At 39.3% G+C, this 19,273-nt stretch overlaps 1 protein-coding gene across 2 annotated transcripts in view; it reads left to right on the top strand.

The window, feature by feature from the left end:
* POLR1E (RNA polymerase I subunit E) overlaps window positions 1-19,273 on the top strand; it is a 970,793-nt gene that overhangs the window by 399,988 nt on the left and 551,532 nt on the right. For both annotated transcript variants that reach the window (XM_044059632.1, XM_044059633.1), the window contains one exon: window positions 10,315-10,459. In XM_044059632.1, the coding sequence (XP_043915567.1) occupies window positions 10,315-10,459 (145 nt within the window). The remainder of the gene's footprint in view (window positions 1-10,314; window positions 10,460-19,273) is intronic.

Here is a 19,273-nt window from a genome sequence, read left to right as displayed (position 1 = left end):
AAATAACTGAGCATGCGAATTTGATAAAGAAATGATTTGAGGATGGTTATTCAGCTGAAGATCTGGGACAAAGAAAAAGGGGAATACTTATATTAATTGCAAGAGGATCTCCAATAGTGATAGAAGAGGGCAAAAGATGATAATGGTAGATTTGTAGTAATAAGGGGGTACTGGCAAAGGGGTAGGATTATGCTGGCATGTATTTATATTCCACCTAAAACTGCTACAATGGAGCTTAAGAAAATCCTGGCAGAAAAATTCAGGTTTATGAATTCAGTAGTAGGAGTTTAGAGACAATTTGCATATTAATTCCTCAATGTACAACAACTGGGCTAGGCAAGATTAAAAATTGTATTTCACAGGAACATGTGCATTTAATTGAAAGTTTTGATACACATCCAGTAACTATTTCAGATCACACACCAATAATAACTAAAATAAAAATGCAGGGTAATGAAATAAAAATGACACACTGGTGCTTCCCCACCTACCTCTTAGAAAGGAAGAAATTTAAGCAATGGTAGCAGAAATTATTTGGGACTTAGAGAAACAGAAAAAATGATAAGCCAGCAAACTGTGTGCTGTAAAAATATACAAGTATATTTATTATATTACATAAAAAGAACAAAAAAGAACAGACCGGTTTTGGCTAGAAAAGTTTCATAGCCTTCATCAGTGCTAAAGACAAAAACAAACGTTTGTTCCTCTTATACAGTGCTACAAATTTAATGCATACTGTGATTGGTTACCTCATAAATATTCATTTAGTCCGGGTGGAAAAAGTCCACCCAGTTTGATCCATTTTTTCTCTCTAGTATCCAAGCTAGAATGCCATCCCGCTTTGTTGGATCTATTCCCCATGGCCCTATCAATAATCATAAAACTGAATGGAGCTGTAGGGTGATTTACAGTATGCTTATACAAAGCATTGCTGATTTTCTTATGTCTAATGTCACTTAGATGCTCAGAGATTCGCACTCTGAGTGGCCTTGAGGTCTGACCTACATAAAATGCAGAGCAACTACATGAGGCCAGATAGACAACCCAATCGCTACTGCAATTTGCAAAGAAACCGATGTCAGACAACACCGGAATTCCTACTTGTAAATTGTTTGGACTTCATATCTTTATTGCAGTGGCTACAATGTCCCCAAGGCATACACCCAGTTAATCTGTCCCCTAGAAGTGTTGTTTGAGTATTACCTGTAGAGACAGACTTGGTTTCCTGTTTGTAATGGCACAAATACGAACCCAAATTCTTTCCTTTATGGAACTAAAAATTACATTTATCCTCAAGAAGTTGTGATAGGGTGTTATCAGCCAACAATATATTCCAGTGTCTCTGTACACTGTTGATTAATACTTCGGTGTTCCTGCCATATGTGGTTGTGAATCGTATAACAGAACTGGGTCCCTGATGCTTGTCCTTGTATTTGAGTAAATCCTCCCTATTAAGGGTTGTAGCCCAGTTACTAGCCCCTAGGACATAACCCATTTTGTAGCCCCTTTCACAAAACCTGTTAACAAGATCCATCCGGAAGGTTTCAAAAGTGGAGTCCTGTGAGCAAATATGCCTCATCCTGATAAACTGAGATTTGGGGATATTTCTGATAATATGGGGAGGATGAAAGCTGGATGTGTGGAGTAAGGAATTATACTGTGAGTATTTACGGAAAACTTCTGTTCGTAATGTGTGATCTTCATTCCTACTAACCAAAACATGTAGATATGTAATGTGTTTTGTGTGGTAATTCACTGTAAATTAAGGACCCCATTTGTTGTCATTCAAATATCCCATGAATTCCATTAGGTATTCCACATCTGACGTCCACACCATCCAGCAGTCATCCAAGTACCTCCTCCATATGTCCATTTCATCCAAATAGATGTTGTGTGTCCCATCATAAATAATGTGTTCCTCCACATATGCCATAAAGAGGTCTGCATAAATGGGGGCAAAAGATGCCCCATGGCTGTTCCCTGCACCTGGCAATAGAATTGATTTTGATAGAAAAAGACATTTTTGGGTAACACATGTTCAGTTAAACACATCAGGAAGGTGTTAAAACCGGATTCATACAGATTGGATTTGTATAACCAAAATTCTATCGCATCGAGGCCTGCCCAATGTGGAATGTTTGTGTAAAGTGCACATACATCTAATGTGCAAAGAAGCCAACCCTGTTCAAGTTGCATCCCAGAGACAATGTCCAAAATCTCTGTGGTATCCTGGATCTAACCCATTTCAACAGAGGCTGGAGGTGCATCATAAGGAATTTGGACAGGGGCTCCGTGAGTGAACCATTCTTAGAAACAATGGGTCTGCCTGGTGGATTAAGGGGATCCTTTTGAATTTTTGGAAGAAAATATAAGTATTGGCTATTGGGGTCCGATACTGTAAGATGGTGTTTAATTTTATCAGTAATGATACCCTCCTGCAATGCTGACCCTAAAAAATCATCTGTCTGTTTTTTAAACATAAATGTAGGGTCCAGAGACATATTGATGTAATATCTGCCATCTGTAAGCTGTTTTTGTGCTTCAGCATCATGTTGCTGCCAATTCATAACTACCACAGCCCCTCCGTTATCGGCAGAGAGAATTACCAATTCCTTATTAGCAGTCAGCTCACGTAGGCTTTCCATATCAGTCTTTGAGAGATTATTTGCTTTGATATTAGTACCCTTATAGTTGAAGTGTGGATCTTTGAGCACAGAGGATTGAAAAAGATGGACATTGTGATGCATCGGTGGTACAAAACTAGATTTATGATAAGTAAATGTTTTATCAGAGTCCAAATTGGAGACATTGTCATGAAAATGCAACCTAAGATACAATAATCTACAGAATGCCATAACCCCCTGTGCTAAACAAAGAAACCAGGGATAAAACTGAGACCTTTATTGAGTAAACGTGTCTGTGTTTCAGTCAAAGCACCATTAGAAATATTTAGCACATTAGTGTTATTGCACTCATTCATTTCCTGTAAGGAGTTCCAATAGCCCCTCCATGTTTACTTTTGTTGTGCTTCCGCCCTGCTCTTCTTATAAGGCCTAAAGGGGCTGCTGTGTTATTCCTTTTGGGGGTGGGTAAATCAGGGGCCTGCTGCATGTCCAGGTCTGTACCTGAGGAGGAATCTGCTCCAGATGAATCTGTGTACATCCCTTGTTTTTTAAGTATAGATCTGGGGCGTTTGGTGGTTTGGCCAGTTTTCCTAGTACCCCACTCAAACCTCACATGTCTGTTGTAGCTAAAAGGATTACCCTTCTCATAATCCGATTGCTCACGTTGAAACTTACGGACCTATCTATCCTGTAATTGTTGTTCCAAGCCCGAAAGGTCTGTACTTAATTTATTCAAACATGAAGTGTAAAAGGGCTAGCCCTCATAAACTTTGGTCTCCTCACATAACTTGGTGATGTTTGCAATCTCCTTATCTATTACACATTCATGATATATAGCTAGTGCTTCTACAAACCCCATAGAGGTTTGCTGTTGTATACTTGACCACTCTTTGGCTAACTCGGCATCTATGTCATTGATCAGAGGTTGTATCTTTACTTTTAAACCTCTTGGAGATATGCCCTTGGCCATATAAGCTTTAAAAAGTTTGCAGTGCCAGACATTAGATCTTAAGGATCTCATGTTCTTGTTCAGTTGCTGAAACAGGGCTTCACAATTGTTCTCTGGGTTCAAAGTAATGGTATTGATATTAACATTGTTACCGTTTCCCAGTCCAAATATACCCAAATCCTCCCTATCAGAGGATAATCCTGCTAGAATCCTGGTTAAGTCCATATTAATGTGGCACACTATCAGAAGTAGGAATGACCAATTGTAAAGGGTGCAACCTGTTGTAAAGAAATTGTGATCAAACTAACAACCAAAATACAAATGGCAATATTTCAAAAACCAAAAAATATCAATAGTAATATGTGCTCCTCACTACTTGTGGATCGTAATAGCCCTTGTCAAGATACACATGTATGTCCTAACCCAATAGTTTTCCTACATAAATTGACAATGCTATGTCCACAAAGCTGATATTTATGTAACCAGTATATGGTGAGTATCAGTGGTCCTTGCCCTTGTAAAAGTAATAATTGTTGCTATTGATTGCCCAAAGGTATGCTCCAACAAAACAGTAAATGTGACCACACAGATGTCTGTTCTCAATGCAATGCCATGTCCGCACAAACATCAAAATGATGTATGCAATAATAACCAATTCTGGCCATTATATAAAATATACAGTTAGCATGGACAATAATGGCCCTTGCACATATTACAAGTTGTTCATCATCCGGCATCAACTGCAAAAAATGTCAAAGAATGACCTAAAAAAAACGGTAAGATCAACTAATCCTGGCCAAATGTATTAATCATTGATCAGGCAATACCACATCCACCAGACCCAATCAGTATAAAATCTTATTTGTATGTCTGGTTGGTGTTAGATCAATAGGTTGTACCTCAATAACCACAACAAGGCACCCCTAATGAAAACATGTAATAGAATATTAATAGATACGAGAAGTTATTCGAAAACCAGTCCTGGTCCTCCTAATGGTGTACCAAAAGAATAAGTTAGTAATCTTTAATAGGGTAGAGCAGACGCAAACCCCATACAAAATGATCCACCCACTGGTAGCAGGAAATGGGTATAATATTAATGTTAATCCTGGTTAATATGAATGGTCCCGATATATCCTGTGTTATCGGTTCGTACCATAGGATAGCTTTTGAATATGCAGTGGTGCTCTGGAAGTAAACTTCTAGGTCAACGAACAGAACTTAAGTAGCATTCCATAAATTTGTAACCGGAAATAAAAACAGTTGACTATCCTAAACAGTATACATAACAAGCAAAACAGTATTCAAATAACAATTGTGGTTAGTTCATAGAATCCCCATTAAGAGAACATACAATCAAAAACAAGCAATGGTATAATCCTAAGGTTAATGACAAGAAATGACGTGAACGTCAGTCCATAACCACTGCTGTGGTCCACTCCTTCACAAAAATAAATCTATTCGGAGACCTAAATGTCCAAAACTATAACTGGAAGCACAAACAGCGCTGAAGATAGTAACATGAATTGGTTACAGTCTGTTGCCTTTGTTTATGGAAAGAGTTGCAGTCATCTTGCGACACTAATGAAAATTGCAGGGGATTTATTTTGGTTATTTACCATTATATGTTGGAGCCATTGAGGGACTGATCAACTACAACACTGCTGGGGGCCTGTACCAGCACGGATTTGAATACATACTGCCTTCCACAAACATACATCTGTTTTGGGCATACTAGTTATCTAATGAACTAGAGGGTCTACTGAGGAGCTCACTGGACATTGGTAACTGTTATTCTTTACTTTTGGGTCTGTGTGTGCATTATCCTCTACATCTGACTGCTCGAGCTGGAAATATTGCTTTGGAAGGGGTGTATTTTTCAGGGTGTTATCACTTCAATGATTGGATTTACTATATCAATATTATATGTAGTTATCCACTATTTTTGGTCCATTGCCTTTGTTTATGTAAAGAGTTGCGGTCATCTTGCGACACTGATGCAAATTGCAGGGGATTTATTTTAGCTATTTATTTATTTATATGTTGGAGCCATTGAGGGAAAGATTAACTATAACATGACTGGGGGCCTTGTACCAGCATGGATTTGTATACATTCTGCCGTTCACAAACATACATCTATTTTGGGTGTGCTAGCTATCTAATGAACTAGAGTGTCTATTGAGGAGCCCACCAGACAATGGTATCTGTTATTTGTTAACCTTTGGGTCTGCGTGTGTATATCTACATTTGACTCTTCGAGTTGGAAGCATTGCTTGAAAGGTGTTTACTCTTCAGGGCGATATAATTTCTTAAACGATATGCCCAACGATGGCACTTCACTGTGGCTTATCGCCGTTTTGGATTGACTGTAACCAATTCATGTTACTATCTTTAGCGTTGTTTGTTGTTTGTGCTTCCAGTTATAGTTTTTGACATTTAGGTCTCCGAATAGATTTTTTTTGTAAAGGAGTGGACCACAGCAGTGGTTATGGACTGAAGTTCAAGTCATTTCTTATCATTAACCTTAGGATTATGCCATTGCTTGTTTTTGATTGTATGAAACTATATCTACAGGAAAGTCCCCAGGAATAGATGGTATTCCTGTGGAAGTTTGGAAGCTAAGAGGGAAGAAACTAATAAAGATCTAGAAAGTTTTGTTTAACACTATTTTAAAAGTAGGAGAAGCACCAGCATCCTGGAAGAAAGCAGTGGTGGCTGTAATACCTAAAGATGGTAAAGACCCATCAGATGTGGCTTCATATATGCTCATTTTGATTCTAAACCATGCTTATGAAGTGTTTATGTCTGTAATGGCTAAAAGAATGGCAAAGGTGGCGCCAGAATCGATAGATATGAATGTGTTTTTTTTTTGTGGTGGGAAAGGCAAACATTTGACAGTATTAATAGAACAATGATGATCCAGAGGGAAGCAGAATGTAAGAAAATACCGCTGTTGTTGGTGAGTGTTGATACAGAGCAAGCATTTGACAGAGTAAGTTGGGATTTTATGAGTAGGACAATAGAAGCATTGTATTGCCTGATAAAATTATTTGGTTGATTAGGAGGATATATGGAGGTTTGGAGGTGAAAATTTAAGTCTGTGGGGCGCCCTCTCTGATAAATTCTGTTTGAGCAGAGGATCCAGACAGGGGTATCCTCTTTTCCCTTTGTTGTTATTTTTATATTTAGAACCATTGGCAAAAAAATAAGGACTTGAAAGGATATAATTGGGATGGTAGTCAAGAAAATTGGCTTTATTTACAGATATAGCTGATAAAACCATAAAAGAATATTTTAGTGTTGTGGAACATTGAGACGGTTTCAGGTCTTTTTCAACTCTTTCCTTTTTATCATATAATTATAATCCTCCTGTATATAAATGCTATATTTTATCACTATTGTATTTTGATGTAAAATGTAAACTAATGTAATATTTTCTATTTCTTATCATATGTTTGTAATTTTGATGTAAAAGTTAAACTGATCTAATATGTTTTCATTATTGTAAGTATTGCTGGAGGTTTTCTCCCTGGGCCTCCTCTGAAAATGGGTCTTTGACCCAGTCGAACTTTCCGGTCACCAAATGTCAATAAATAATAAATAAATAATTTTTGGTATACAAAACTAATGAAAATAAAACAAAGGCAATAGCTGTAAGCTATGTACCCTGACTCAAATTGTTTCAGCAATATCCATATTTATGGGGACATGATAAAATGAAGTACTTAAGAGTATGCATTAGTAAGGATTTTATTTTGACAGCTAAGGATATGTGGGAAGAAACTAAACAAAAGGTAGTATAAAAATTGAGAGTTTGGAAGCTCTGTTTTATGGATATGAATGGCAAGATGCAACCAGTGAAAATGTTTTTAGTCCCTTTAGCTTTATACACAGATCAGGCATATTTTTATTAACCAGAGGAGAAGTTGTGGAAGCAATTAACAATGCGTTGAAGGGTTTTATATGGGAGGAGAAGAGGGCAAGAGTCAAGTGATATAAGCTGATCCTTCCAATAGAACAAGGTGGTTTGGGCTTACCTGATTTGATCAGAGCTGTGTAGTTAAGGCTTCTATACATAGCACAAGCAGAAAGATCTAATTCAAAGTGGAAAGGGATGGTAGTGAATTGGGGGGGGGTCACAAAACAAGGAGAAACTCAGATTTTGTATGCAGATCCTTAAGGAGAATAGCTATAAGTATACAGAGTATTATCTTCATAAAGTAGCAGAAAGTTTTCTAACAACTAAGCCAACATGGGGATGGAGGAAGGAAATGTTATTGATAGGGATGACTGCAATTAGGGGTACGGAGAATAAGCAAGAAGTACAAGAATGGGCTGGAATTTACTAGAGAAAACTGGCAAAGGAACCAAGGTATTGGTAGCAAATAATTAGACAAGGAAAGGTAATAGAATGGGAAGAGACCAAAAATTAAATTGGACTGCAGGTTAAAGATTGCCTTCTCTGTTAAGGACTGATGTCGGGGTGTAGGTAAAGAGAAAGAAATAGGGGGATCCTAAGTGAAAGATCAGCACTGGTATAGTTTTTAGTAGAGTCTAGAACAGAAGCTGCTGTTAAAGGGATATTTAGCAGGGCATGTAAAATATTGCGTGATGACTATAGGAGTCAGTCAGAGGAGGTTAGAAAGACTTGGGAAGAGAGATTAGATAAGCAGTTGACAAATAAGCAATGGGAGGATATATGTATGGCTCCCAAATGTACAACAATTCTAGAATATTTAGTATCTTTGCTTGGAAGTTTTTGCGTAGGTATTTTTATACAATAAGCAGAATCCAAAGAAGTTTTGCTCAGGTAGATTGTAAATGTTGGATATGTGATGGGGAAGAAAGAGACAATTGGGACTATGTTTTTTGGGAGTGCAGTGAGTTTGCAGACTTTAAAAACTGCCTGCAGACTACTTTAACAGAAATACTGGGTGAACTAATTGGTGTAACTGAGGAATTGATTTTTGAGCTGTGATACAGAATCAGAATTGTCTAGACATAGTAAGGGCTTGCTGAGTTTAGTTCTGATGGTTGCCAAAACAGCAATTATTAGAAAATGGAAATGAAAGTTTAAACCGTTCTAGAAGTAGTGAATATAGTAACAGAGAGAAAACAAATGGAAATGGGATCTTTAGAAAATGGTAGGAGCAAATTCAGTAGTAAAAATGGGAATTGTGGGAACAATTTATGTGGAATAATGTGTTGGAAGAGGAATGAGTTTAATGGGAAGGCAATAATTCAGTGAGTTTTGTAATGTTTGATTGACGGTGACTGGATAGATTATAAATGATGTATATCATTTGCAACTGAAACTATATATGTTTTAATTTATATAAACATATGATTGTGTATGTCATAAGAGATAATTTAATAAAGATGTTTGTTGCTTAAAAAAAAAGGATATAACAACCAACCAGCCAGCTTCCAAAGCTTCAGGGTACCTTCCATGTAGCCGAACTGTCAAGTAGCTTGAACTGAGTTGACTGTAAGACAAGTCTGGGCACCAAAGTCCTTCTGAGCTTTAGTTTGCTTTTGACAGTCAGCATTTAGCCAATATTTATGGAAGTGTTAGAAACATTATCGTTAGGTTTTATGCTGTATTTCTCCTTGTTTCTGACATTAAGGTCAGATTTGGTTACATCCTAAAACTTTCTACAGAAAATTACTTTTTTGCTAGGTAAGTTATATGATAAATGGATAGCCTTCTGCAGAACTTTTACTAATAAGTGCTGAAAACAAACCAGGGCTTTGACTGTAATGGCAGTGTACTTCTACTGGTACTCTTTAGTTTACATGGGCAGAGCCTTTTCTTGCGTGGTCTGGTGTCTTACCTGCTGTTTCAAATATCCAGATAATGCAAACAGTAGTGGCTAACTCTAAAGTCTATGTGAGAGAGTAATACAAGTGAGAATCTGGTATAAATATGGTTCAAATGACAGAAATACTGTAAGTCAGAAATTACTGAGGTGTGGTTGTACACTTCTTTAATGGGTAAAACAGGTAACTTGTCTGATACTATTCATGTTAGTGTTGGTATAAAATTTTAAGTTTCCTGTACGGTATGGTGGAGATTAAGGCGGGACAGGACTTACTGGGTTACGGTAATCGTGGTCTAATGAGCATTCTACTGAAATATCTTTCCCATAAGTACTTATTTTGTGTTTGTGCCAGTTATTCAACTAATTAATTGAATCTGAAGTCTTGTAGAATATATAATACTCTAAGGTGGTTTTAAAAAAATGAGGGCAATGTATTGACACTTCTAAGAAGGAAAATAGTACCGGTGTTACACAAGGAAACATGAAAGTTCATAGTCTCAGCTATCCAGATTTTTGCAAGTTTTCTTCATATTTATGGTCACTTCCTCATAAAATATGTGGTATTCTGGCAAATTGTTGGGATTGATGTCACCAAGTAATGCCAAATATTTTAAATTTCTTACTTCATATCCTTCAGAAAATGCATGCCGATGCAGGAACTGTTCTGTCATCTAAGTTTATAAGAACAATAATTAACTTGAAATCTGTCCCTGATTTTGGACATTTGTTACCCATTACTTTTTCTTTGTCCATATTTCTTCAGCTGGAGGTTGAGAGACATGACAGCCTTAAAATATCCTGAGTCCGGTTGTGAAATACTTTCTCCAGTAAACAGTGCTTCTTGTCTTTTATTCCTGGTCAGTTTTTCTTTAATATTAGGAATTAATGCACAGCTGTTTTGTTTTCTAACCTTTTGTAGGTTGATTTTCTGATTGAATCTTTTGGAACCAAAAAACAGAAGCGGGCCCTGAATTCAAGAAGGATGCATGATGTTGTCAGTGGGACTATTCAGAATGTTGTTGCTAAAGCTGCAGAACATGCCATAGAAAAAAAAGGTGTCACAGGTATGCAACTCATAGAGATGAGCATTAATACACAGTTCTTTTGTTCTTATCTTGTGAAGTTCTTTCATAAGCCAGCAACTACAGCAGACTATTTAGATTAAAAAACAAAGTTATTAAATTATTCTTGGCCAGAAAAAATATGTACTAGTAGAAATGGCTCAACTAACGAACAAATCATAAGTAGGACTATAGACGGCCACTAAATCACTTCTACTCCCTCGGCTAAAAAGCCTTCATGGAAGTGATGTAATCATGATGTAAAACACTAATATATACATATATATATATATATGTATATATATATATATATATATATATATATATATATATATATATATATATCCACAATTAGTTAACATATTAAAACACAGGATGTTCATCGTGCATACAGCTGCAGTAATCACAGATGGGTTTTCAGCCGTCAGGCGGTCCCTCGGTCGGCCGAATTCCAAAGTCTTGGTCCGGCGTCGGTTGTTGTCGCTTACTCTTCTGACGTCAGGAAGGCCAGAGTATATAAGACACAGCCGACGCCATGTTCTCCAGTCTTTTTTGCCACACGGTGCCCGAAGCAGAAGCAGTTCGCAAGTGCCGGTCGGCCAGCTCCTGAATTACGAAAATATTTGGAACCGAAGTCTTCATTAAAGCTAAGTACCCGTTAGAATCTTTTCTTGCCTCAGACCGATGTCAGAAAAAGTTAATAATTGTATTTCTTGTGGGAAGCAAATACCGCATAAGGATTTCCATTCCCTTTGCATACCTTGTTTGGGCCCAGACCACGACGTCTCGGGCTGTCGCTTTTGCGCTACCTTCAATAAACGCACTATCAAGCGTCGGGCGGAGTTCGCCCAACACTTTTTTGGTAAAGCTTTTGACTATAAAATGTCGTCGGACACTCCGACTACCGCTTTATCCAAAAAACGCAAGGAAAAGGACCGACATGCGAGGCCCGCGGTCTCCACCGACACCACGCCGAAACAGGCTCCACGTGGTCCGGTTCTCAGCGAGACGCCTTTGCAGTCCCTGACTACCGACGACACTCCTTCTGCGGTGTCTTCTGTACCCGAGACCGCTGGGTCATCGGCTCTTTCCCAGACTACAACCGAAGCCCCAGCTTATGTCGAGCCTACTAATGTGGACAGATCTACATCCACCCATGGTGTATTTAGGCCTTCATCTTCTTTTTCTATTAAGGCCTTTACTAAATCCAAAGCAGCCAGGCATCACACTAGGCCTGCTGCTCAAGGCCCATCTCCTGGACCCATGCCTAAGAAACAGATGCTTAAAATGGCTGAGGATCTAATAACTCTTATCAGAGGTTCTCAGCCCCCTCCTGACAAGAGACCCAGAGTGGAGGAAGAATCCCCCTCTTCGGATCAGGGATCCATTTTATCAGAGCATTCTGATGCAGAGGAACACTCTTATTCTCCCTTTGAGGATTCGGATGCAGAACAGTCCATTCCTTCTGTATCCCCCCCTGAGGATTTTTCTTTTGGGGAAACCTTGCACACCTTGAGGAAACACTTCCATTGGGAAGGCCAAGACTTTTCAGACTCCAAGAAAAGACTTAGGGAATTTCTTTGGTTACCTCAGCACAGACCTCTGGCTATACCCCCTGTTTTGGAGGTACTGGATGATGCCTATTCGGAGGCTTGTTTTAATCCTGATTCACTGCCTCCTGCACCAGTAAAGCCTGATAGATATTACAGAATACCCAGTTCTCACCAATTTCTCTACAAAGGCCATAATGCTGACCCTGAAACCATTTCACAAGGTCCTAAGGGAATAAAGGCCTCCACTGCCAAGAATCCACTTCCTGCAGAAAGGGAATCTAGATCTCTAGAAAGGTGGGGTAAGAAGGTATATACCTCGGCCACCCTAGCCATGAGGGCCTTAAACTGCCAGTTTCATATGATTAAATATCAACAGTTCCTGTTATCACAATTAAAAAACAAAATCTCTCAACCTGAACAACCAGATTTAAAAGAGTTACAGGATATGATGCATAGTGCAGAACAAGTGGGTAAACACACCTTACAATGTGGTTATGATGCCCTAGAGGCTTCCAGTAGAGCGGCTGCTACAGGATCATTCATTCGCAGACATGCCTGGCTTAGGGAACAAAATCTGCCTGATCAGGTGAAAGCTAAACTTCTTGATGCACCTTTACAAAAGGATGTACTTTTTGGTACTAATGCTGAGGATATACTACGAAAAATGGAAGAAAAAGCCAAATCTATGCAAACTGTCAAAGCTTTCTTACAGGTCCAGCCACCACGATTTAGCAGGAATTGGCCTTCAAAAAACTGGTCCTTTCCAGCCACTGACAAACCCCAAAGAGGCAGATACAGACGTGCAAGGGGCAGAGGGCAATCACAAGGATCATATAGAGGCAGACAATGGCAATCTCCAGCACCAAGAGGTGGTGAAGACAGTGCACAACAATACAGGAAGCAAACCCAATGACTCCCTCATTTCCATGCCAAGCAAGTCTCAGCTGGCAGCACCTTTGGGAGGGAAACTAGCATTATTTGCAAGCAATTGGCATATTGTCACAACAGACAAATGGATACTGGACATTATAAACAGAGGCTACAAATTTCAATTTCACACTCTTCCAAAAATGAGAGGCATGCCAAACCTACCACAAAATCAAAGGGTAGAGGCACAACTGCAAATTTCAAAGCTCCTAAACATGAGAGCTATACAAAAGGTACCTACGCACCAACAAGGTCAAGGTTTTTATTCAAGACTTTTCCTGGTACCAAGAAAAGGAACCGACTGGAGACCCATTCTGGACTTATCCATCCTAAACACATTTCTACTCGTACCAAAATTCAAGATGCTCACATTACAGCAACTTCTTCCCATGCTGGGCAAGGAGTTTTGGCTGGTAACATTGGACCTCAAGGAGGCATACCTGCATGTCCCAATCAGACAAAGCTGCAGAAGATACCTCAGATTTCTTGCAGGTTCAATCCACTATCAATTCTCTGCATTGCCCTTTGGCTTATCTACTGCCCAGAGTATTCACAAAGTGCCTGGCATCAGTGATTGCCTATTGCAGACTTCAAGGGATACAAATTTACCCTTATCTGGATGACTGCCTGATCCAAGCGGACAGCAAACATATACTACTGGAACATCTGGCATATGTGACACGGTTACTGCTTTCTCTGGGATACACCATCAACAAGGAGAAATCAAAGCTAACACCTTCTCAGAAAATAACCTTCCTGGGTGCCAGCTTGGACACAAACACCCAGATGGCATACCTTACGCCAGAAAAACAAGGGCAATTATCTCAGTACTTCAAAATACTAGCAAAAGTACCAGGCTTACTGCAAGGAAAATCCTGCAGGCTCTGGGATTCATGGCATCTTGCATTCTTCTAATCCCGTGTGCAAAGCTGCATATGAGGAAACTTCAATGGTACCTAAAAAATCTATGGTCTCAACACAGTCACAGCTTGGAAGCAATTATTCCAATAATTCCATGTCTACAAAAGGAATTCCTATGGTGGGCCCAAGCATGTCAAGTAAACACAGGCCTCCCATTCTGCAAGCCTTAAGCAAAACAAGTCATAACCACAGACGCCTCAGATTACGCCTGGGGGGCGCACATGAAGGACAGGTGCATTCAGGGCAGATGGTCCCAAAAGGAAAAGCACCTTCACATCAATCAAAAAGAAATGCTGGCATTAATAAATGCAATTACAGCTTTCAAGGACTTCCTGCATCCAGGACAATTACTCATAAGAACAGACAACACCACAGTAATGTGGTACATAAACAAACAAGGAGGAACTCACTCATACCCCTTGTGCAGACTAGCCATGACTCTTTGGAACTTGGCTCTGGAAAGACAAATTGAACTTCAAGCACAGTACTTGCCAGGAATGGAAAACACACTGGCAGACACTCTGAGCAGGAATATGACAGATCCACACGAATGGAAGCTACATCCACAGGTGTTTACGGAGATAATCCAAGCGTGGGGGAGGCCAGACATAGATCTTTTTGCCTCCCACAGGAACTATCAATTGAAAAGGTTTTGTTCAAGGACCTTCCATCCAAAGGCCTGGAAAGTGGACGCCCTTTCATTCAGTTGGACAACATGGACAGTTTATGCATTCCCACCTCTGCCTCTTCTGCCCAAGGTGCTTTTGAAAGCAAGAACAGACAAACCGAGGATGATACTGATTGCTCTAGACTGGCCAAGGCAACACTGGTATCCACTCCTGAGGAGCCTAACACATACTCCTCCCTGGTCCCTGCCTCTAATACCTCTTCTGCTGACGCAGAACAGCTACAAAACCCTTCACAGTCAGCTGAAAACACTCAACCTCGCTGCATGGAGAATTCCTTAACACCACATCAAACTCTACTCTCCAAGGAGGTGCAGGATGTCATTTTGGAGGCCAGAAGACCATCTACTAGAAAAGCTTACTCCGCAAAATGGAAGCGGTTTTGCTGTTGGAATGAGAAAAGAGGACAGGACCCTAGAAAATTGAACTTGCCTCAGGTTTTACAGTACCTAGCTGAACTGCTGAGCAGTGGACTTTCATTTTCTTCCATTAAAATACACGCCTCAGCCATTTCTGCAGAATTCAACACGGGTCCTCCTTTATTCTCACACCCACTCTTACGGCAGTTCCTCAGAGGGGCTAAGAATATAAGACCTCCAAGGAAACAACCAATCCCAGCCTGGGACCTTAATTACATACTAGAAAAATTAACATTGCCTCCCTTTGAACCTGCTGCTTCAACAGATCTGCAATATTTGTCCTGGAAAACAGCTTTCCTTCTGGCCATCACTTCAGCTCGTAGGGTTTCTGAACTACAGGCCCTCATGGCGGTGCAGCCCTTTCTCATCTTCCATCAGGATCTCATCTTCCATCAGGATAGGGTTTCCCTTTGTACCAACCCATCTTTTATGCCTAAAGTGGTATCCAGGGTCGCCTTAAACCAAGCCATACACCTTCCTACCTTTTATCCTAACCCTCAAAACAAAGGGGAAAGGCTGCTTCACTCTTTAGACATCCATAGGCAGCTACGTTACTATTTGGACAGAACAAAGTCCTTCAGGAAATCAGACCAACGTTTTGTGTCCTATGCCGTAGGGGCTCAAGGGAAACCAGTTACCAAACAGACCATTTCCAAGTGGATTGGCCACTGCATACGATTTTGTTACTCCTATCATGAGAAATCTGTCCCTACTGGTATCAGATCTCACTCCACCAGGGCCACAGCCACCTCTACAGCCTTCCTCAGAGGTGTGCCTACTAAGGATATTTTGGAGGCAGCCACTTGGAGTTCTGTACATACCTTCACAAAACACTACCACCTGCCCTTATATTCCAGAACTAGAGCAGGCTTTGCCACTGCTGTTTTGCAGGGCATTCTGGCTCAACCCAGTTCCTCATAGTACCTACCACCCTATGCATAGCTTTGGGACTCTACCCATCTGTGATTACTGCAGCTGTATGCACGAGTTTGCATGTTCTCCCCACAGTTGGGAGGGCGTTTGAAAGACATGCGTAAATGGGCGTGCTTTCGTTGAAGGTTGAACGTCGAGCTGGCACCTCAGCCTTCATAAAAATCTACTGCCAATCATTAGCGGATCGGAGTTCCACTGTGGCGACCTCTAACCGGGAAAAGCCGAAAGACAACAACATTAAAACACAGGTTAAAATGCATCAGTTCAGTTCACATTAATTAATGAGTGAAATACTTTAATTTATCTGTTTGAACCCATTAGGTACCAGAGTACCATACTTAAAATGCATATACTTTCTCTGTACCATAACTTATATTTAATTAAATGGTGCTCCTTATCTTTAACCTTAATCTGTTGGAAAATAGTGGCAGGTAACGTATCAGAATTTTTATGTTTTTTAGAAAAATGTTCCCCCTGGCTGTACCTAGTTAACCCTGTCTTATGTTTCAAATGTGTTCCTTTACCTATCGCTGAATTTCCTTTTTGTCTCCAATATAAAGCACTCCACAAGAACATGTTAGAGCATAAACTACTTGTTTAGTATCACAAAAAATATTAGAGTAGGACTATATTGTATACCGTAAGTACCTCAGTAATTTACTGGTACCTTCCTATGTCTGTTCATCCGATAAGTAAAATAATTACATAACAACATAACTGCTAAATTCCTATGTCTTTTATAAGAGATGTTAGGTAAGCAATTTATTAATTTAGACATTTCTACATCTTCCATTATAATGGGCCCATTATTCTTAACTAAATGTACTGTGTCATAGGATAATGCATTAAATTCAGTAACCAAATGTATATGATTTCTAGATAAGTGTTTATTCTTGCTTATATAATAATAATTTATTTGCAAATAATAGATAAGCTTACAATCTAGAGCCTCTTCTTGAGTGAGCTTAATACCCAATGATAAGCAGAAAGTATACTCTTCTCATTATGTTGACTTTTATTAAATGTATCCATTTTATTAAGTGCTTCTGTCAAAAAGTCTTGCCTACGATTTGAACGTTTCCTACCTCTTAACATTTCACCATAAGGTAAAGAATCATTTAAATGTGTATGATGGAAAGTAGTGGCATTAATATAATCTAAAACTGTTGTTTGCATACAATATAATTTAGTATGTATACTACTGTCATTGGCCACAAAACAAGTAATGTCTAAATGTTTCACTGTATCATCAGATATATTACCTATAAGTTTTAAGTTCATAGTATTGTCATATGGATGTGCTTCATTCTTGCCCCTTGACATAAAAACTTAAATCATAAATGTAACAATAATACACTACTACATAGTTTTGAAAAAACATTGAATTATAAATATATTTCTTTTCAAATAAATCCATAAATTGGCATACGCTGGGGCAAAAGATACCCTATTGCTATACCTGTCACTTGTTGAAAAAATCCATTTATTAAACTTAAAAAGTATATATATTTTTAAACAAAACTTAAATAGTTCAATAATAAACATAGATATAGGACAGACTTCTAAAAAATAATGTGTAGCTCGAAGTCCACCTTAATGTACAATGCTAGTATATAAACTATGAACAGTCAGCCAATACATGTCCTCATTCCAAACACGTCTGCCAAATTTCTTCAGCTAGTCAGAAGAATCCTTAATGTTTGAATGTAAGTGATAAACATATGGCAATAAATAAACAGTAATTACCTTCCTCACATCTTCCAGCAATGGACCACAGAAAGGTTGCTATAGTACGACCAGGGGATCAGTTACACTTTTATTTACTTTAGGAACAGAATAAAAAATAGGCATACATGCTGAACTAGGGATACGTTTTTCATAGTCCCTATCAGAAAAATAACCCAAACTTATACCTTTTTGTATTATTTGTTTAAAGCTGACAACTGTCATCCAAAAAAATGAGCCATACACATTTTGTAATACTGTTGACAATTCATCATAACTGTATATCTGATGTTGTTAATCTTCACCTAATCCTTGATGGAGGGTTCGGTTCTGAACCCTTGGAACTGACTCAGCCGTTATTTTCCAGCTTGTGCTCTCCAAACTCTCGAGCCCGGCTCTACCCATAATGCTCCTCACAGAGATTACCTCAGATCTCGTTTACCGCATCGCAGACCAGATGTGCCTTCATTATCTCTCGAGCCTTGGCGAATATTTGTGAGTTTTAAAACTTATTTCCATATATATATATATATATATATATATATATATATATATATATCTTCCTAAAAAAAAGTCTTCTAGTTAACTATCTACTCTTTTTACCTTATCTGAGCTACCTGCTCCTCCTGTAGTTTTTTTCTCTTGCTGTAAGGTATTTTTCTCCTTACCATTGTTGCTAACTCCCTCTCTTACCCTTAGAGTATTCTTGTTACCATCGTTGGTATTGCCTTCCTTCTGTCTTCCAAAAAAAAAAATTCTCTGCTTATATGTTTTTCTAGCCTTTCTTCCTTCATTCAGGTGTCAAGAGATGTACTAAGTGTGAGGGGAAAATGCCCAACTCTAACTGGTATATCCTGTGTGTATTGTTTAGGCAAGATACATTTGCAAGAGAATTGTGCTATTTGTCACGGGTTTTCTTCCCGTACCTTAATGGAAAGAAAAGAATAAGCTTCTGCTGAAAGGCCTGTTAAAATCTCCTTTTGACGAGGCCATTTCTGGATCTAAAGAGAAAACTGTGGAAGTGGGAACTTCTTCCCACAGTTCGAAAAAGAGACCTTCTTCATTTACGAGGTCTTTGGAACCAATGAAAAAGATTGCTAAAACTTCTTCAGTGCCAAAAAGCTCTTCGGCACCAGGAGAATTGTCGGTGCCTAGTAAGCCTTTGGTACACTCTGATATTTCAGCCTCGGCTCCGACTGAGCCATCGGTACCAAAGACTTCAGATCTATTTACTGCACCAAGGACAGTGTATTTTCCTTCTGTGAACCCCTTTAGGGACACCCCATTCGTGGAAGTCAGATGGTCCAGATCGCCTTCCACTGTATCCTTGAGGTCTAATAAAAGTTTATCGGAACAGGACACTATGAATGTAATAGACCAGCTCCTAGTGGCAAGAGGATTACATTTGGTTCCGAGCTAATCCGGCATTGAAATTACTTATTCCATGACACCTGCATACACTCCTCCTCCAACTCTATCAGAGCCCTTGGAGTCCTCGGTTCCGAAGTCACGGCTCCAACTGAGTCTGTTCTGACAGCCTTCCCATCTTTAGTTCCTGCACCAGGGGACTCCCCGGGTCGGGACTGGACGGTTGGCTCTGGGATGCATGCCTCTCGGAGCGTTGGCCCTTGTAGTTCAGACTCGGGCTCCAGG

Source organism: Protopterus annectens, chromosome 17.part0, assembly GCF_019279795.1.
Source record: "Protopterus annectens isolate FY-2018-M chromosome 17.part0, PAN1.0, whole genome shotgun sequence".
NCBI classification, from domain to species: Eukaryota; Metazoa; Chordata; order Ceratodontiformes; family Protopteridae; genus Protopterus; species Protopterus annectens.
This window is presented reverse-complemented; position numbering and strand designations above follow the sequence as displayed.